General features: G+C 48.3%; 1 protein-coding gene across 3 annotated transcripts in view; it reads left to right on the forward strand.

Moving 5' to 3' along the window:
- Positions 1-20822, forward strand: part of CAMKK1 (calcium/calmodulin dependent protein kinase kinase 1) — a 93151-nt gene that overhangs the window by 61338 nt on the left and 10991 nt on the right. For all 3 annotated transcript variants that reach the window (XM_064677755.1, XM_064677758.1, XM_064677757.1), the window contains exons 10-15: positions 10649-10848; positions 11529-11582; positions 12526-12599; positions 16440-16527; positions 18343-18471; positions 18894-18997. In XM_064677755.1, the coding sequence (XP_064533825.1) occupies positions 10649-10848; positions 11529-11582; positions 12526-12599; positions 16440-16527; positions 18343-18471; positions 18894-18997 (649 nt within the window). The remainder of the gene's footprint in view (positions 1-10648; positions 10849-11528; positions 11583-12525; positions 12600-16439; positions 16528-18342; positions 18472-18893; positions 18998-20822) is intronic.

The raw sequence follows: 20822 nt of genomic DNA on the forward strand, positions 1-20822 counted from the left end.
TGAAGGCACGAGGTGGAGTGATCTGTGCTGGCATCTTGTGAGCAGTGATGGCTGGCAGTTACTACTTCTGTACCTCAAACTACTGGTGAGCTGAGTTTGGCTCTGTGCCTGTTTGATCCTGATGTTCTCCTTGCAGCCAGCCTTCTGTAGAGTTCAGTGATCTCACTTCACCACTAACCTTTTCCTCTGCACACTGGTTACCCGTGGTCAGTATGAGGAGGAAGAGGCAGTAGAGCTTTTTCAGAGGCAATTCACACCTTGCAGATCTGTTTGAGAGGAGACAGCAAATATGTAGATAAGCTGATCCTGTTATTATACTGTGCTTCAATTGCCAAACACCTTTTATTAGATCTTTTAACAGTAGCTCATAAAGAAGCTCCTGTGTCTCTGGTTGGATGGGCTTTTGTGGATTAATAACTAGACAATCAGGAAAGTTGTAATACAGCTTTCACAGTGGAGAAAAGTCATACAATGCAGTTAAGTAGAAATCTATAATGTGGGCTGAGTTGTTCAATGTATTCCTAAATGACCAGAAAAAGTGTAGAGGGCAGTAAGAGATTGGTGATGACACCAAGTTATTCAGGGTAGTTGTTGTTAGGACTGACTGCAAAGACTGGCAGGAAAATGCCATTATAGCAAGCATGATAAAATGAAAGATAAAAATTCATGTTACTGACTGCAGGGTAATGCATGAGGGGGAGAAACAACACTAAAAATACATACAACGTGATGGGCTCTAAATTATCTGTTCTCGCTCAGGCTTTATTCTGGATAGTTCTCTTGAAAATGCCAGCCCATTACTTAGTGACATTCAACAAAGATAACAAGATTTAGGGAATTACCGGGAATGAAATAGGGAAGAAAAGAGAAGTTGTCATTATGCAGTTATTTGGATCTCTAAGAGCTCTTAGGTACAGGCGAGGAGTATCCTGAATATTTTGTGCAGCTCGGCTCAGCCTGTCTTAGAAACAGCTCTCTAGAACTGAAAAAGGCCCAGGAAGGGTGATCAGGATGGTCCTGGAACATGTTATGGACAGAGATAAGACCAAAGCTCTTCAGAATGGAAAATCATCATGGGAAGGGGTGATATTACAGAGGCTGATATAAAATCCTAAATGCGAGAGAAGGAAATGAATCTTCCCTGTCTCTAAAAACACAAGAACCAAGGGGTAGCCAACAAAATAATCAGGCAGCCAGCTGAAAACAGGAGAAATTATGCATCTGGCTTCAACCACCCAGAGAGAACAAGTCTCTGAGCGTGATGGGCCTTGCTGAGGCAGAGGAAGGTGGTTTGCAGTGCCCCAGTCCATCTCCACATTGTGATGCAACACCGTCTCACTTTTTGTCTGAAACCAGCTGGTCCAGAACCTTCCAGGTGCTGCCAAAATCAGTCAGATCACTCCAGAAAGTTGGTGAAGTGTAGATATGAATGGGAAGCTCGAGACTGTCTTTGAGTAGAGTTTGAAGGGCGAAGAGGCAGCTTTTTATATTCTCATTAGCATTCATATTGTAGCAGAGCCTGTGTGCCTCAGCTGGGAGATCCAAGCTCTGCTGTGCTGGATGCTGCCAGAACAGTTCCTGCTCAGAGGAAACTTTTGAGCTTAGAAGATGGGGAAAAAAAAAAATAAAGTTTTGATACTCCTAGGCAGAGGGAGTGAAACTAAGCAATAAATTATAGGATGCCCAGCAACAGGAACAATAGGATGCTTTATTTTGGGCAATTGAGTAACCACTTATTTTATTAGTGAATGAAAGTTAAAGATGGTGTTCTCTCTGAACTGCTGGGTAAATGCATGGCAATTATTACATAATTAAGAGGAAAAGTGCACCGTTTGTGCATGCTGAAGGAAAAGTGTTGCCAGGCAATCCAGAGATTGCAAGGTAATTTTAATGTAAGCATCCATAATTGTTATGTAATTTGGGAGGCTCAATAACCATGCAGCTGCTTGAAGCTCGCAGTCATCACAGCAAGCACATGCATCATTGCTGCTTGGGTTTTATTAGATTAGGAGTTGCAAACTGGATTGCTGTTGGAGCCTGCAAGGTGTTAGTCCAGGCCAGTGCTGATGGTGAGCAGGAAGGGGCTGCAGGGGTCAGGCTGGGGGGAGATGTGGGCTGACCTTTGAAATCACCGGTGGCAGCACTTGGTCCATGGCTGCTGTTTGTCCCTGGGGACTGGACTCACTGGTAATTCATGATGTTTGCCTGGGGTGGAGGACTCCTGCAAGAGGGCTGGCTGTGGGGGGAAGTCTGGAGAGGGGCAGTGGTCCGGGTGATGAGAGCAGAAGCATCCCATGCTGAATGGGAAGAGTTGGGCGTGGTGGGAGGCAGGGACAGTGTCCTGCCAGGAGCTCCCTCATCCAATGGCATGGTGCTGCCTCACTTTGTCCACTGCTTTTGACTGGATTTCTGGGTTTAGTACCTTTATTACCAGGAGTGCACCTTGCTGCTCACAGTCCAAGCCTTGTTCACTGAGCAGTGAGGAAACAGAGGCAGGTTGAAGGCGTGAGAGTCAGGGAGATCTGTCCATGGTAAAGTATCCCTTCCTCTGGCCCCTGAACTGCTGGGAACATACTTTGAGCTTAAGCATGGTCATATTACTGATTCACACATTCTGTTTTAGTACACCTGCCTTAGACCCGGGCTCTGTGGTGTGGGCTGTGTCAGGAATTGTTCAAGAACATGAAAACTTTTATTGGGTCCCTGCAAAAGAAAGTGCTTTTGCTCCCATTCCCAGGACATCCCCAGTACTGCTGACACTGCACTCCCCCCAGAGGAACTGGGGAGGCCTCTGCATGTGTAACTACTACTGAAGAGGTAATTCCAGAGTGTGCTCAAGTGCTTTGGATGGGAAAGTTTTGCTGGATTATTTGTGTCATTAACTAAAGTGTGTTCCTGAGCATCTCTCTGAATTAGAGATATGTGCAATTACCTCCCTTTCCACTTGCAGTAACCTTCTAGTAGTGCTTGTCTGGGGTTACTTAAGCTTCAGTCTCCCTTCTAGTAAGGCCAACGTTCCTTTCCCAGTGATGCTCAGCAGAAATAAATGTGCTGGATAGCAAATAGGGCATGCTCCCATCAAAAGACATGAGGGATATGCCAGGCAGGTATCCCAGTTTGATTTTAGGACTGGGACACGAGTATCTTCATTTAGTAAGAGCCTGAGCAAGGAACAAGAGTAAGCAAACAGAAGGGCTGTCTGGGCAGGTGGCCTGGCTGTGACACTGGCCAGGAGCAGCCACTTAGCGCAGAACAGGCACGCAAGTGTGACCCAGGGGAAAACCCTGCTGACTGGCACAGCCAGGATGAAGCACAGCCACTGCCCCTGCTGCTGTGGAGCTGCAGGCTCAGTATTCAGGTCACGAGAAGCTAAAACAGTTGCTGTCAGTGTGGCTGAAGAAATAAAAACGTTATTTCCTGCGCTCTCTGTAGAAAGTCACAGTTTCCCTCCTGGTGACTGTGTCCAGGGGATCTAAGGGTGGTGGTTCTGGTCCCCTCTGCAGAGGAGTGCTCGTCTCATCTGAGCTATTGGGTTGAAGGGAGGGTCATGACATGCAGCTAAAGCCATTGGGCAGCAGTTCTCTGCAGGGCACCTCTCTAGATGCCTGCAGTGCCCCAGAGTCCTGCAGGCTGAGCCTGGAGCCATAACGATCTGACGTGCAGATCAAAGCTGGCTTTTCTGAGATAACACTAAATCTACTTGGTCATCAATATGTGAGTGTAATTTCCTGTATCTTAAAAGGAAATTTAAGCAAATAAATCAACAGCTGAGTCAACACAGGCTTGTCTCTCCTGAAGAATATCTACAGCAATGTAAGCCCAGGGTGGGTGTGCTGAAGCATCAGTGGTGTAGATGTGTTTGATCTGGTTTGACCCTTGGCAGAGGTCAGTTCCTCAGGCTGGTGTGGGTCAGCAGAGCTGGGACATGAGTCTGTGGTGGAGCTGCTGCCTGCTCTACTGTGATTTCTAGCAAGGTGCTGGCTCCATCTGTGCCTTCATTCCCATGTGGGAAATAGGGAACTGCCTCTTCTCTGCTCCTGCCTCTTGCCTGTGTGAGTTCAGAGCTCCTCAAACAGGGTGTGCTGAGGTGGGAACTACAGCTGCAGGGTCCTGGATGTTATAAAGGAGAAGAGAGGCTGGTTTGTGTTTTATCACATGCAGACAAGCTCTCTTTAGATGATAAAGACCAAACAAAAAACCGTTTCATGAGCTGCAAGTGTTTCTGATCCTGATCGATAAGAACTCTGTACAAGAGTGAGAGTAATTAGCTGATGGAGCAGATCAGAGAGATGTGCTAGAGCCTCTTCAGAAAGATCAGGCACTTTGATTTTTGTTGTTGTTTGATGCAGTTACGTGATTGTGCTCAGGTTGTTTGGGCAGTACTTGCTGCACATACCCTGCTCCTCACTCTCCTTGTGGTGCCTTGGGCATTGACAAGTGTGGAACCCTGGCAGGAAGCTCTGCATAACCCCTGTGACTGGTGATAAATGTGCTCATATGAGCTGGAGGACAAGAGCAGAGGGACAGCCTTAGGGAAGGTTGCCTCTTTCCCTTTTCCCTGTTCTTCCTGCTGGCAGTGTCCCACACCTACCCCTTCTGCCAGGAGCACGACTCTCAGCTGGGTGCTGGAGATGGAGCACAAAGAGAAGCTGAGCTCTTCCAGAGGGCTGGGTAGTGCTGGGTGTAGGATCCCCCTTTGTAAAACCCAGGCTTAAGCAACAAATCCATGTGGCAGAGGCTTGATGGGGGCAGCAAAATAGCAAGCAGAGCTGGGAACATCCAAGCTGGGAACATCCGAGCTGGGATCCTCACCCTGGCCACTGCAGACAGCAGTGAGTGTGGGAGGGAGGGTGTTCCCCTTGCACACCCACCACGTTCCTGTCCCCAGCTCTTGCTCAGGGAGCACTGCAGATGAGTACAGAGACTTCCTTCAAAGAGCAGCCCTCTGTTCTGAGCTCTGGATGGTGGTGCAGCAGTTTCCTTGGGAGGGCGTTAAATCACATCTTTGCTACAGGGGCGATGTGACAGTAATACTAAGCAGGCTCTGCAGTAGCACCATATGGATTGCTTTTGCCCTTGAATGGGAATGGGATTCTGGTTTTAATCAAGTAAAATTCGGCATCAGCCTCAGTAAACAGCAGGATGTGTCAGTGCATTGCAAAGTTTTATTTTGCATAGTTTTTAAATGAGCTTTTAGCAGGTTGGTACTAACCTGCTGGAGCTCCAAGGTTTCCAGAGGGGGAATGCAGTGAAAAGCACCTTTTTTAAAAGGACTGAGGCACAATATCTCTTTCTGGCACTTCTGTCTCTGGCCCCTCTGGGTCTTCACTGCCTGTTAAGAAGTGAAGTTGTAACTAGACAGTTCCCGGGCATTGGCTCTGAACGAAAGCAAAAGCCTGTGTAGTCTAGAAATGAGGAGCATTTGTGAAATGGGAGGCACATTGCAGAAAAAAAAAAAGCTGTCATGTCCCACCAAAGGCAGCTGAGGGACTGAACAGAGAGGGATGATGTGCTCAGCAGGGCTTTGCTAAGGAGCAGTGATGGAGCAGGGAGGTGGAGCAGCAGAACTGTGGAGACCCAGACAGGAGCACACAGGCAGGAACCAGCTGGCCTAGCAGCAGAGATCCTCCCCAAAATCTGCCCCTTTCTCCAGCCCTACCTACTGTACCACAGCTACTATTACCAACTCAGTTGAAATACATTGTAGTGAACAAACAAATGGAGGCCCTAGGAATACAGATTTTTTATTTTGGGTAGTTGTTTCGTGTGGGCTCGGATTTGAACTCCCAAGTGCAGGTTCATGCCAGCTGCTCTCGGCAGTAGGTGCATTGTACCTGCTACAGCTCTGTCTGAAATTCAGAGGGACAGGGCAAGATGGTCCTTTCCCAAGTGTTGCTCACACCCTGAGGGCTCTGAATCCTCTTTTAGGTCGTATCTCTCCACCACATACGGTCAGCCTGCAGCAGGCTGTTCTTAGGTGATGCTGCTCTGTGCCTAAAATCAGGAGACAGACTAGACTTTTAGGCATCATCCCCTTGTTTCTGAGCACCCCGAGGCTCTAGGGTTTGACTAAGTCAAACTTCAGAAATCCCTGGTCAGGCAGTCTAACACAGGTTGTGCTAAAATTTAGTATGCAGACCCTCACCTGCCCTGCCTGTGTGGTTCAGGGGCTGGCTGTGGGGTTTAGCAAACAAGTATTTCTAATGCATTTTGGGATCTTTGCCTGGATGATGCTCCAGGAATCCATGAGATTGTTATCCAGATGGAGAAAGCCCTAGATACTGTTACCTTTCCACTGAAGAATGGGTCTAATAAAACCGAATTTAATGGAGTGCTGCGTAATCAGACTTTGTCCTAAGGGCTCTGTGATATCTTGTGTGATTTCATTTTCATTATGAAGAAGTATTGATCCATGCTTTGCATTGGGTCTGCCAGCACAGAAAGTGCAGAGCATCCTGGAGCCCAGGGAGGACATTCCAGTGGGCTGGAATGAGAGCAAAACCCTTTCCAGGTAAAATCAACATGTGGAGCCGTTTTGTCAGTTTTCTAAAGCAGCTTTGGTGAAGTGCTCTGCTTTGGCCAGCTCAGCATGGATTTTAACCTTGAGAGGGATGCAGACAGGTGCATTTGCATGGGAATGAGTGCTTTTCAGCTGTTTGTGTCCCCTTTGTGTGTGGCTTGGGAGGGGAGACTGAAGGGGTGGTCCTTGCCAAGGCTTTGTGCTTCCATCAGCCACATCCCTGTGGTGGACAGTGTGGGTCTGAGGGCAGTCAGGGCAGGGCTGAGGTCTGCCTGCTTTGTGGCTCTTTCTGTGCTGTCACAAGCAAAAAAACCAACTCCTTGCTTTGTCCAGTCTCTTTGAGCAGGACACAGAGTAGCTGGAAGTTCCCTCAAAGGCATGGATTCAGCTTAGGGGTCCCAGTTCCCCATGAAGGGAACTAAGGGGGGGTCGTGTGTTGGTCTAAAAGAAAAATAATCCCCAAATCCTCATGGAGCAAGTGTAGGTGCAGTGATACAGATCATTACTTTGCCTATGTTTCTTTAAAGCGTGTTTAGGGATTTTACTCAGAAAGTGCTTTTCCTTCTCTGCTGGGTCTGATGCAGCCCTGCTCCTGTTTGGGAGTGGCTGTGTCACAATGTGTCCTTAATCCCAAGGACAGGATAAGTGTTTCTGGGACCTCTGGGCCTGGCTTCCAGTGAAGCAGTTCTAACCAGGCTGCCTTTCCTACCTGCTGCTCTTGCATCTACAGAGGATGAAACTTGCTCCCAGATGCTTCAGGCTGGTGAAATTAGAGGGTTAGTTTATGCTGGTGATTGTGTTAGACTGACTGTGGCTGTCACCTGCTCCCCTTGGGGTGGCTCTGTGGGCTCTGTGCTCCTGGTGCTATTCTGTACAGTCATTAGCAGTCTGGAGTGTGTCATTAGTGGTAGGCTTTTATTTCTAAGATGCTTAGCTCTCCCTCTGGAGTTCTGCAGGGATAACACCATCTTTTCCTCTGTGTCTTGTGCTGGAAATGCAGATCATGCTGGTTTAGCAAGGACCTTTCCCACAAGGCAGCTCTGCCCCTGGTCTCCTTTTGCAGCGTGTGGCACTGGTGTGTGTCACTGTGGGCATGTCCTGCTGCTTGGCCAGGCAGCCTTTGGCCAGCCCTGCTGAATTAATTGATCCCTGCTCTTCTCCCTGCAATGTCTATCTGCAGGAGGTCTGGACTTGCAGCAGAAGTTGGGTTGGAGAGTTCTCCAAGCTTAGTTGTGCTGGTGTCCTGCAGGTGAGTGGTCCTGCTTCCTTCCTGCAGCTCCCAAACAAGCCAGGTTTTGTCTACTGCCTGCAAGTGGACTTGGGCATGATTTTGAGGGTATCTCTTGCTCTGTATTGTACTGAACAGTACCAGTGGCAAGACACAGCACAAGATAAGCCTGAGCAGTTTGAAGGCCAAAGCCCGTTTTGGAAAGCTGGGCAGGGGAGGATGCCCATGGCAGCTGGCAGGCTGGGATTTCAAGAATTCCATTTCTTCAGAGCAGAAAAAGGATTTCAGGTTGCCCTCATCAGGTTGGCAGCTCCACACTGAATCATTTCTTGGCAGATATGAGCACTTGCTCTTACAGTTTTTATAGCTGTGATGTTCATTTACACCAGCTGGTGCTCAGTGCACAGTCCCTGTCCTTCTCTCTCCCTGGCTATTGCCACTGCACAAGGCAGCTGGATAGGGAAGGGGATTTGGAGATAGCAGAAGCCTTTTGAGCCAGCTGGCACAAGACTTCCATTACTGTCACCCAAAGCAGCACAGTGTGTGTGTTGGACACTGCTCCCAGAACCACCACTCCGACCTGCCCAGTTACTTCCCCTCTGCATCTGTCCCCTTCCTGTCCCAGTTTAAATAATAAGGTGTACAGAAGTACCTGGGACATGGCACTGCAGAGCCTTGAGACATGTCAGGCTCACTCCTGAGAGCACAGCCTGGGCTCCTCAGCCCCAAAGGCACCTGTGCTGATTTTCTCCTCGGGGCAGTTGAGGTCAGACCGTTGCTGTCCCCAGTGCTCATGTCAAGCACGTGGATGTTCTGGTCTGGGAAACCCAAATATTCCTTGGCCAAATGAGCCATTGTTTGATGGCTTTGATTTTTGCAAAAGGTGTGTCTCATTTCTTTGTTCAGCACTGATATTGTTCCTATGCCCCACAGGCAGCACCTGCTGGAGATGGGCACTGAGCACACACAGGGCAGCTGGCAAACTGTGTTCCTCTGGTGTTCCTCTGCTTCATCAGGCTGTGCAGGGACAGAGAATGCACTTCACAAAATAAATAGTTATATGGTAGGGAAAATGGTTTGTGGTTTTGTTTTGCTTGTTTTTTTTTTTTTACTGTCCTCTGTGGAAAGCCTGGAGTACCTGCTTGCCTAGTATAATTCCCTCAGTTTTCACAGATCCAGCTCTGGGATGTACTTGTATGACCCACATATATTTGTGGCCTCTTTTTTTTTTTTTTTTTTTAAGAGGCTTTGGGAATCTTAGTCCTGTGGTAAGATAACAGACACCTGTCTGAAAGGCAGCTCATTTCCTGAAGGAAAACTTCACTCCCCCCTCACTATTTTTTTTTTGCTCTCCCTATATTACCATAATGAAATGTCAGCTTTGCTGCTGAGCAGATGTCTCCTCCTAATTACTGTTGTTGCAGGGTTCCAGTATTTATCCTGACTGTCTAGCCAGGCTGTTACAGCATTAACTGGCTCACATCACAGCCTGGCCACGCAGTTGCTGCACATCTGGAAGAGGATGGAAGTGCTGGTGCTCTCCAGCAAGTTTTTGTCTGCTGAGTCTCTTTGATGTGCCAAGGACAGCATCCCCCAACACTGCTTTAAACTAAGAGTGGTCCTTGCAGAAAAAATATCTGCAAGTGTGACTTCCCTTCCCCAAGCATGGCCTGGTGGAAAGTTGGCTTGAAAAGAGCAGATAGTTAAGTGAAGTTTGTTCTTTCTTGTTCCTAACACCCAAACTGGGGTGCTCTGTAGGGCAGGCTGCCTTTGTGGCAGTGCATGGACCAGGTTTGCAAAAGCAGGAAAGGGTTGGACCAGCATTTTCCTCCACCCAGTTATGTATTTCCTAGGAGATATGAAAAGAGCTCATGGGGAGGTATAAAAACAAATGTGCTCTATTTGCAAGAAGGAAATGTGAAAACAGTGCTTGGGGCCAGGGGAGGAGGGAGGCTGAGAGGTCCCAGTCCCCTGGGAAGGGCAGAACTAGAGAATTTCCTCTCCCATTCAGTAAAGTCTCTTGTGTTTTCTCCAGTTCTGCTTTTGGGGCCATTTTATGTTCTGAAAGTTGGGGGGTTTATTTTTAAAGTTGTTCTGCAAGTTCCTGAGAAATCAGCCACTTTCCTAGAACTCCCTGCCTCACTCAGTGGCCTGGAAATGTCTGTCTTGCAACTGCAGTATCATATGAGAGGGGTTTTTTTGTTGTTGTTTGCAGTGCATCTCAACTTCCAAGCTCTTTGCAAGGGTTTGTAATTCTTGGGCTCCATTACAAAGCTTGGTTAGGTAGAGAGCACCTTCTCAGGGTGCTGGCACCAAGCAGCTGGTGATTGCTGCAAGGTTGGAGCTCCATTATTCCATCTTTCTGGGTTGGAAATAGCCACTGATTTCTGAGCTGTTGGCTGGACTTGGCACTCAGCTGCTTGTTGCCTGTTTCATTCTACCTATGGCTCTGCCCCTTTTGATCAGCTTTGCAGCACTGCAGTTTCAAAACAAATAAATTAAAAATGAACCTCTTTATTTGGAACCCATAAACCTTTAATACAGCAAGTTGCCCAACACATCCCCTGGTATGATAAGGCCAAGACAAATCCACAGGATTTGAATGGTTTCTCTCTCCAGCAGCTCTGCTTGGTCCCACTGGTTGAGCTTTCTCTGAGTTCATGTCTGTCCTCTGCTAAATGCCTGGTGACAGATGGATTTCTGAGAGTTGTGTCCCAGTGAGGCACACAAAAGAAGTGGCTGTAAGGAAATGGCATTTCTTCTACATTATATTGTGTCTCCAGCAGCAGCTTGGAGTGGGGTGCCTGAGCTTGCACCTTTGTGTTCATCCTCCTGGAATGGTTTTCCCCAGGTATGTTGATGCCATGGCAGACCATGCTCCTGTTTTGGGTTTTTTTCAGTGCACTACCAGAAGATCATCCACCGGGACATCAAACCTTCCAACTTGCTCTTAGGGGATGATGGGCACATCAAAATCGCTGATTTTGGAGTCAGCAATCAGTTTGAAGGGAATGATGCCCAGCTCTCCAGCACGGCAGGGACACCAGCCTTCATGGCACCCGAGGCCATCTCACAGACTGGCAAGAGTTTCAGTGGAAAGGTAGGTCTTTGCTCACAGCTGGTGCCTCCTGGGACCCCCAGGCATGGCACAAAGGGCAGCACCACACCTGCATCCTCTGCTGCTGCCCACCCAGCGATTCTGGTGCAAACGAGGGTTGTTCTTTAGTAAAACTGAAGCTCTAATTCTGTCCAGTCCTGCCAAAACTCACATGGGTCGTTCTGTGCAGTGGGCAGACACTTTGCTCTGGGTTCCTGCCCAGGCAGCAGCCATTTCCCTGCCCAAAGGGAAGGGAGGAAACTCTTGGTTCCCTTCCAAAATAATCAAGAGGCACAGGGGGCTGCTGGGCACCAAGGTCATATCTTGATTCCCTGGAAGGCACTGCCAAGGGTGGTGATGCAGACATGAGGTAGGCTCTAATGGGGATTTTTTGCCTGGAAGACTTCTGAGATTCAGCCCTGAATGGTGTAATTTCCTGTAAGAAGGGGCTGCTTTCTGGTCACAGTCCTCTACAGCAAGGACAAGGAAGCAGTGCCTGGGCCAGCACAGTCCTCATTCCCCAGGTGTGCTACTGATGAGCCCAACTTCAAAGAGACCCTGCACAGTGACATAGAAACCGCTAAATCCACACAAATAGTGTTCAGTGAATCAGTGGGAAAATGCAGCTCATTCAGATCATCTGTGATACATCTCCTTGACTGCCTGTACCTGCTTTTTTTCAGGCACTTGATGTCTGGGCCATGGGGATCACCCTGTACTGCTTTGTTTATGGGAAGGTAAGCTGGCTCTCAGCTGCTGGAGCCCTGCATGGCAGTCAGTGTCTGTCTGCCTGGCTTTTGACTCATTCCTTTCCAAATAAAGGCAAGTATTAGAAACAAAGACCTACCTTCTGCAAGCTCCCAGATCCCCCTGTGGATGAGAAGGGGCTGACATTGTGATCTGTGGAAAGGATCATTTCCTGTGTTGGTCCCTGTTTGCAGAGACATTGTTCATGCTACAAACCCAGAGCAGCATCAACAGCACCAACAACAGTTCGTGGGGGGCATTATCCACATTGCCTGTATTTAGAAATGAGCCATTTATTTAGAAATTCTCTATTTAGAAATTTAGGCAGAGCATGGAGGGAGGCACAGGATTGATCCCAAGCTGCTGCAGCACTTTAGCAAACCAGATTACAGAAAGCTCTGCCTGCCAAAGCTGAGTTGGGCCAGAGGGAGTCCAGTTTGGCAAGGCCAGGTCTTCAGAGCTGCCTTCTGCAAACTGCATGTCCTGTCATGGCTTTTCTCTTGCCTGTGGCCAGAACCCCCTTTTCCCACCCACACTCTCCCAGCAGGTATGTGCAGTCTCTGTGTGCAGGAATATTATCTGGACTCCTGCCCAAGCCCAGACCACTGCAGATCCCACCACACAGGCATCAGGCAGCTCAGGGGTAAGAAGTGGCCAGGGAAGATGGCAGAGCCAGTTCATGGTCACCAGGCAGGCTGGATGAAGGGGGATATCCCAGTCCAGTTATATATTCCCTAGATCCCTCTGCTGTTCTTCTGCATTTATTTTTTAATAAGGAACGAATCAATTTATTGGGGGGGAAAGATTTTATTTATTTCCATCTCTGTGTAAAATCAAGGGATTATAGGGAGTGCACTTGTATTACATGAATGACAAATGCCTGAGTTGTGCCAGGACCTCTGACAACTGGAAAATCTCTTGTTTGTTTTACAGTGCCCTTTTATAGATGAATACATTCTGGGTCTTCATAACAGGATCAAGACCAAGCCTGTGGAGTTCCCAGAAGAGTGAGTAAACTTTACTCTGCTACTGTAAAATAAAGTTCAGTTTTCAGCATTATTCTCTGTGCAGCCCAAATGCCAGTGGGTCACCATGGAGGGACAGCCATGGGTGGGTGAGGTGCTCTCTCTTCTCCTGGGTCCTTCACGTGGGTTTTGTGCTGGTGATGTTGTTGAGGTGTTACAGCTGCCTCTGCTGATCCCCTGTCCTTCTTGTGCAGGCAGGGACTAAAGGAAATGGCTCTTGAAATCTTTGGAAGTGAAGGGATTTCTTTATGGGTCTAAGAAGTTCTGACCCATGTGCGTGGTTTGGCTGGGGGTTTGTGTTTCTCCCCATGTGGCAGCCTCTGGAATGATTCAGTGTATTCATTTTCAAAAGCAGTGTGGTTACAGACCTCAGTCTTGGTCTAAGTAAATGCATCCCTCTTCTGTGGACTTACCTTGGAGCTGGGAGAAGTGTCTGATGGAAGGATGCTTGTCCCAAGATACACAACCACAGCTTGGTGAATCCCACTCCTCTGCCTCCTCCAACACACCACAGGAAAACATGGGTTTGTCCTTTGTGCAGGTGATTAATTTGTTTCTCCTGGTTGCTGTCAGATGAAGTAGCCAAAGCTGTATTCTTTGTTCTCCCTCCCAAATCAGCACAGTAGTCAGCCAAAAAATTTTTTACCTTCTTGACCCAACTGCTCATTCTAATAAAAACATACATATAAAATTACTTGATTTCAAGCACAAAGAAATTAAAGCTCTAATGAAAGGCACATCTGGTATTAGAGAGGAAGGCAGGGATGTTGTCAGGCAGCCTGTGATACGATGGTGGATGGTATCCACCATCCATTACATGAGTTTTGTGAGATGCTCACTGAATTTTCAAACACTACAGTGAAGGGCTGAGCCTCTGCCTTGGCAGTCCCAGGCTCTGAGTCTGCAGAAGGTGATGGGTCCTCAGCCTGCACTGTTTTAGTCGTCTGACTCATGCCCTGGGCTCCATGGGCTGCATTAATTACCTCTGCATGGAGGGAAGCACAGCCACTGCAGAAAGCTCAGCCAGGGTCATCTCTGCCCCGGGTGGTGGAACATCTCCAAGGACCTGGGCCACAAGGTCAGCCACTTGTTAGCAGACACAGACCCCAGTCCTGGGTGTGGAGGGCTCTGGCAGGACCAGGTGACCAGGATTCAGGCATCAGGAGCACAGAGGCTGGTCGTGCTCCATTGCCATGTTCCCACCAGTTGCTCTGCAGATGGGGCAGGACTTTGTCTTGACAGCACTGCAGCAAAATGTTTATGTTTCCCTGGCAGCCTTCTCCCCTTGCTCGGGTCCTGGCAAAACACCCACCCTCTCTCAGCCACCCTGTATTTGGGTTAGCAGTCAGCTCACAAGTGACTGTTCCCACCTGCCTCTGCAGTAAGTTATTAACATTTAATGGGCTGACTGGGTTGTGCTGAGATCCTTTCCTTCATTCAGGCATTTCCTTCAGCGATAACTGGGCTGCATGATTTATGTGGATTCCTCAGTGACCTGCTCTCCCAGTCTAAAAAAAGCTGTACCCCTAGTTAGGTTGTTGGAGCAGAGGGTTACTGGGTGTTGACAGCTGTCCAAACCACATCTATTTGTTAGATAAAAGCAACAGAAATGCACATGAAGCTGGAATTCACTGGAGTGGATCCACCCTGACCTCCCACAGAATTAGCACCTCGCTATAGTTAGGAGTATTTTGGTTTCAATGTATTTCACCATGGCTACAAAAGACACATTCCTGTTTGCAGACAGCCCATGGAAACTCATTGCCTGTTTCCTGACAGGCTGTAGGACAGAGGGAGCTGAAGGTACCGGCGTCACCGTCCTGTCCCTTCCCTTAGAGACGCTGGGATAAATATTTATTGCACTGCAGTTCTCATTCATGTCACTGAGCCCTTGGCGTGACACGAGATAAAGGGGGTTGGCTCACACCCTGATGATCCTGGCATGACTGAAAAACAAGCTGGAGCAGTTTCTGTTTAGACGTGTATTAAGAGAGTCAGAAGCTCTGCACAGTCCCTCCTGGTGAAGTCCAGGACAGTGTTCTCTGACCTGCAGGCACCCTGTAAAGTGATCTGTGGTGCTGGCAGCCCTCCCAAATGGGCACTGAGCTCTGTGGTGCTTGGCATTTTCCTGAGAGCTGTTACAGGACCACGACTGTGAGAAATCCCAGATAGCCCAGGCTTTTCAGGTGAAAAATGCCATCAGGTTCAGCGTGCACCCTACCCTGGCACACTGGAGAGGGGAAATCAGGCACAGGGTGATGTGATCTGTTGCGTGGCCATAACCCACCTGACACTTTGTGATCCTGTTTACAGGGCTTTTCCTTAGGACCTTAATCCTGTGTTGCACAGAAATCAGTCTGGTGACCAGAAATTATATGTTCTATTTTTTGTACCTTAAAGAAAGCTGTTGACAGTTTGGCACAGAACTGATGTTAAGTATTTTAAAAGCACCATCTCACCTGCATTGGTGTGGTCTCTGGGAGGAGCCTGTTTATTCTGACCTGCTAAATGCACTGTCACTGCCCATTGCTGTTCCTCTGTGCCTGGAGCTCATCTCAAGAGCAGCACCATTCTTCCCACTCCCACCTAAATTGTCACCCGAGTCTCTGAGGACTCGTCCTGTCATTCCTCTTGTCTGGGCTGTATTGCCTGTGTACTGCACACCCTTGGGGCAACTCTGAATGTGGTTAGACTTTAAACTGAACCCACTTTCTGCCCCTTCCCACTGAATGACCAGCATTTCTTTGGTTTTTTGGAAAGATCCTATAACCAAAGCCCATGTAAAGTATTCATAAATTATCAAACAGCAGCTCTGTTTTCATCAGATTAAAATACCCTTTACTGTGATGTGGTTTTCGTTTTGGTTTGTGATAGTTTATTCCCTTCTCTGCTTGGGGCAATGCAGAGGAGGTGGGCACAGTACCTGGTCCTCAGCAGTGTTTTCAGTCTCAAATCCAGCCCTGCTGGGCAGTGACGTTTTGTGCTGCCAAATTCCATCTCTGTGCAGTTCTTCAGGAGTCATTTGTGACACAGACTTTCAGCTGCCTAATGTGATTCTGTCACATGCTGGCATTTTAATGCAGCAGCACTTTGATCACGCAGATCTAGTGTGTTTGGAAGATGTTGCCTGCATCATTAACCACAGGAGTCATTGCAGCCTTTGGGCTTGAGGAACAAACTGCAGGACCAAGGGCTCCACGTGAACAGAGTGGCTTCTGAGTTCAGGCACTGTGGCATTTAGACCTTGGAAATAGTGTTAAAAATTATGTGTTTTTCTCTTACATCTGTTCATTCCCTCCTTTTGTTACTCCAAGGCTGAGCTGTACAGGTAGGAAATACAGAGTTACTGTCTGGCTGCCATCAGTGTTCATGGAAGCAATTTAATTAACACAACCTGCAGGCTTAGCTGGGAATTTGAATATCATCCAGCACACAGCTGCTCATGGTGCAGGTTCAGCAAATCAAGCTCTGCCCTTCTTGATTTGTGCAGTTCAACTTCAGTTCTGTTTTGTTGTCCCAGAATCTGCCCTCTGAAATTTCCCTGTGATGTGCTGACTTTAAAAATGTTCTTAGATCCATTCAGCTGATGTTTCCTTGTGCATCTTGAGAGAGTGCCTTTGTGTTAGTGGGCAGAACAGGATAACCAAGCTCTGTAACTGTGGTGCCCGAGGAGGAACCAAACCAACAAGACCTTCCTTTCTCAAGCCAGGTTTGCAGAGAAAATATCTCCTGAGTGGAGCAGATTCCTGCAGTAAGAACTGGGCACGTCTTGAGCCCTTACAATTCCCTTGTTAACTGACTGCTGCTGTTTTCTTCACTCAGAGCACAGATAAGTGATGAACTCAAGGAACTGATGCTGCGCATGCTCGATAAAAATCCAGAAACAAGGATAACAGTCCCTGAAATTAAGGTAAATTGGACTTTGATATTAGAGTTTTCAGTCTCAGCTGATTTTGTTGTTCCTGTGGTACCTTCTAATGAGGCAGAGCTGTTCCCAGTGTTTGTTTTGGGAGCTCTCCCTGGCATGCCGTGTCGGAAAGGGAGAGTGCTCATTTTGCAGTGTCCCACAGCTCTGTCGATGCTTCTTGCTTGGGGAATATTGACAAAAGCTTTCTTGTTTGCTTATTTAAATGAAAATTACTCAAAATCTGGCTGATCTCAGTGAATCCCTGGGAGAATCAGCGCTGTCAGGGGGACTGCAGAGCCTGTGCTGGCAGTGTTGGACCTGTTACAGGGGCTGGATGTGTGTTCCTCCTCTGGTCCTGGTGTGGTCAGCGGCCTCAAGGCAGAACATTTGTTTCTCTCACCATTACTTGGGAGATGCTTATTAATAGAAAGAATGAATAGGCCTGGCAGAGCACAATGCTTCACAGGGTTTGGTTTTATTCTGGTTTTGCGTGGGCTTGCTGTCCTCCTGTCACCCCTTGCTGAGGCCTCAGACCTGCTGGAGGATCTCAGGATTTCCAAAGGGATCCATCAGCATCCTCTGCAGGGCACACAACTCCTGTTTGCTTTGTCTTGAGCCAACACCAGCACGTTTGCCACCAAAGCTGACAATAGAAAGGTTAAGCTTCAAGAAAAAAAACAAAGTGATATCTCTTCCCTCCATGCCCAGTAGGTCACAGCCAGTGACGTGGGAAGTCCTTTGGAGCTGTATTTGTGGGATTTCACTTGACAGTTCTTGCAAGGCATTTCATGTGCATCCTATAAGATCCCTTGGGTAGAGGAGCAGAGCTGGGTGCTGGCTCTTGTCCCTGGCCATGCACTGAAGGTGCTTGGTGTGCTTGGGGACTTGCCTTGGATGCTGACAGAGCACGTGTCCCCAGTGCCAGGCTGGGCTCTGGGCTCAGCCCATGCTCTTGGGCAGAGCTTTCCTCGTGTTCACAGCCAAGAAAACCATTCCATGAGAGACAGCAGGAACAGGGGGGCTTTGCTCTGCTGCATGTGAGAGAAAAAGATGAAAATGCTCTGGATAACTCGGGTTTTCAAAGTGTTTCAGGCCTGATTCAGAGGGCACTGGGTTCCTCCGAGGTGCTGGTGGGTGGCAGTGGGTGTGACAGCACTGGGCATTAGGGGATGCCATCTGTCCAGGCACCAAAATCACAGTCACAGAATATGCTGAGTTGGAAGGGACCCACAAGGATCATTGACTCCAGCTCTTAGCCCTGCACAGACACCCCAACAATCCCACCCTGTCCCTGGGAGCGTTGTCCAAACACTCCTGGAGCTCTGGCAGCCTTGGGGCCATGACCACTGCCCTGGGGAGCCTGTTCAGTGCCCAACCACCTTCTGGGGGAAGAACCTTTTCCTAATATCCAACCTAAACCTCTCCTGACACAACTCCAGGCCATTCCCTGGGTGCTGTCCCTGGTCCCCACAGAGTAGAGCTCAGGGCCTGCCCCTCCCGAGGAAGCTGTGACCACAATGAGGTTTCCCCTTCCTTCTCCAGCTGAACACACCAAATGCCCTCAGCTGCTCCTCACACAGCTTCCCCTCAAGACCCTTCCTCACCTTCATTACCCTCCTTTGGACACTCTCTAATGGCTCAATATCTTTCTTACGTTGCGGTGACCGAAATTTCCAGGGTTGAAAAGCACTGCTGGGAGTGGAAAATGGAGCAAATGGAGCAGTACAGCTCAACCCTGTGCCCCATTTCCCTCCCACCCCACCATGACAGAGCTCTGGTGCGGGAGGCAGAGCCAGAGCTGTGTCTGTCCCTCCCCAGGTGCACCCTTGGCTGACCAGGGGCGGAGAGGAGCCGCTGCCGCTGGAGGAGGAGCACTGCTCCGTGGTGGAGGTGACCGAGGAGGAGGTGAAGAACTCGGTGAAGACCATCCCCAGTTTGCCAGCTGTGGTAGGTACAAACCACAGCCACGTCCTCTGCGCTGGGCGAGAGCGTGGGGCTTTGCTGAAGCCTTCAGCTGGTGGGGGAGGTTTGGAGAGGGGGGCTTTGCTGAAGCCTTCAGCTGGTGGGGGAGGTTTGGAGAGGGGGGCTTTGCTGAAGCCTTCAGCTGGTGGGGGAGGTTTGGAGAGGGGACACATGTGCTGTTGGCGTGGGAAGCTTGGCCTTTCCACCCAGTGTGAACTTGTTGTGTCAGAGCACTGCAGCAGCCTGAGTGTCAAGTAGCTGTTCTGCGGGTTCCTTCGCTTTGTGCTCTTTGCTGGTAACGCTGTTAAATGTCTGTTGAATTATTGAAGAAGCTGTTGCTACTCCTCTGAACTGCCTTCAAGGAGTCGGCCCTGCTGTTCTCACTGGTCTGTTTTTCTTCCTCCAAGATCCTGGTGAAGGCCATGCTAAGAAAACGCTCCTTTGGAAATCCCTTCGAGGTCCAGACGAGGCGGGAGGAGAGATCCATGTCTGCCCCAGGGAATTTGCTGATGTAGGTATCCAGAGCAAAGGTGTGTGGGGAGGGTGGAGGAGGCAGTTTGCAAATCTCTTCTGTAGCATTTAAGGACAAAACTCCCCTCTAAATCAAATACTGCAGATAAAATCTACCTCAAATCCTCTCAGATTGAAATACAATGCATTAATACAGCCTAAAAGCTCTTTTTATAGATGCAGTTCTCTCTGTAAGATTGGTTTGGCCTAAACACATGTAAGGTGCTAAACTTGGGTCTGGTTTTTCACCTGTTAGTTTATAATATGCTGTGATCAAAGATCCATTAGAGACTGCTGAAGCAAAATAAGTTTAATTAGAGTCTAGTCTAGATACATATTAGAGGGTTTAATTCTTCTCTCCTTTTTATGGACAACAGAAATGGTACCAGACAAGCAGTTTGTGTGCTTTTTAAACTCAAAATGAAACGATGGGGCTTGACTGGGGTCTGGGGCCCAAGCCTGGGCAGGGACACGTGGGCAGACAAAGAACACTTTGAAATTGCTTTTTCATTTGAGAGCACATTCAGTATTTTTTCACACTGACAGTTGTGAAATAGTGGAACATGTTGCAGCAGGATTTTTTGGAGGCGGGGTATAAATGGCTATATTGGGATTAAAAAGGGAATAGACATATTAATGACTAAATGGTTCATCAGCAGCTTTTAAACGTGGTGTTCTGTATGTACAGGGGTGGGGAGAGAATTCCTCTGCCCTTTACTTGGTTCTTACTATTCCTCCCTCATTTTTATCACTGATTCCTTTCAGAGACAGGATTCTGGGCCATCAGTCCAGTAAGTACCAGCTGGACCATTAGCTTGATCTGAGACAATTAAAGTTCTCACCCCACAGGATCTGTAAGGCTTGGTTCACAACAAAGCTGTGTCGTCCCAAAATGATGCTTTTCCACCCAAAATCCCAGCACCATGCCTGGCAGACTCCCCTGAGGGTGTGCTGATTCTCACTGCACCACTGACAGTGCGGTTGGAGGAGTCTCTCTCTGCCTCTCAGGTGTGTGGGGATTTGAGGGCTCAGCTCAATTAAGGATGATAATGCTTTAGGTCCCAGCTGTGTATTGGAGACTTCACTAAAGACTCTGCCTTGGAGTCCAGGGCCTGAGAGCACTTTAACATTTTAACACCCTGTACACGAGTGCTGCTGTGGGACATTTCTGGAGCGTGGCAGTCACAGCTCCTTTGCCAGCTTAGCACAAGGGATTTGTCCTCATTTGTTTCCCTTGGCTCATTGCCTTCCAAATTAGTTATTGCTAATTGGACACACGTCCCTACCCATATCTTCACTGTCATTCCTGGTCCCTGCATTGCATTACTCTGAGATGGGGAAACATTTACTAAATTTGAAGAAAAATGTATTTTATTCTTCCCAGTGTCCCTGACAGCTCACTCAGAGCAAGGCAGGATTTCTTCTTTTCAAACCCTGCCTGAACTGATATTTCAAGGTGATCACACTTTCCAGGAGGGACCTGTTCCCTCCCACCTTCACTTGAGATGCTTGAAAATCTGTGCCACCAACTACCTATCTAGTGGGAAAACTCCTTAACCCTGTGGCTGGTTCCTGCCTGGAGCTGGTGCTTTGCTTTGTTATCTTCCCAGAATAAGTAAAGTTCATTTGATCTCACATAGCTGTAAAGCTTCTGATCAGCCACATAATCAGTGTCTAATCCTTTTTAAAATCATTTTAGGCCTTCAACATCAGCTGTAAAAGCCTCCACTTTTATTTGCCTCCTTTGTAAAGTTGCTGGTCTAATTCTTCTCAGCTTATACAAACCCAGCATCTTTCCCTGTCTCTGCTCATTCCAGCCCTGTGTT

The sequence above is a fragment of the Pseudopipra pipra genome, chromosome 21 (assembly GCF_036250125.1).
Source record: "Pseudopipra pipra isolate bDixPip1 chromosome 21, bDixPip1.hap1, whole genome shotgun sequence".
NCBI lineage: Eukaryota > Metazoa > Chordata > Aves > Passeriformes > Pipridae > Pseudopipra > Pseudopipra pipra.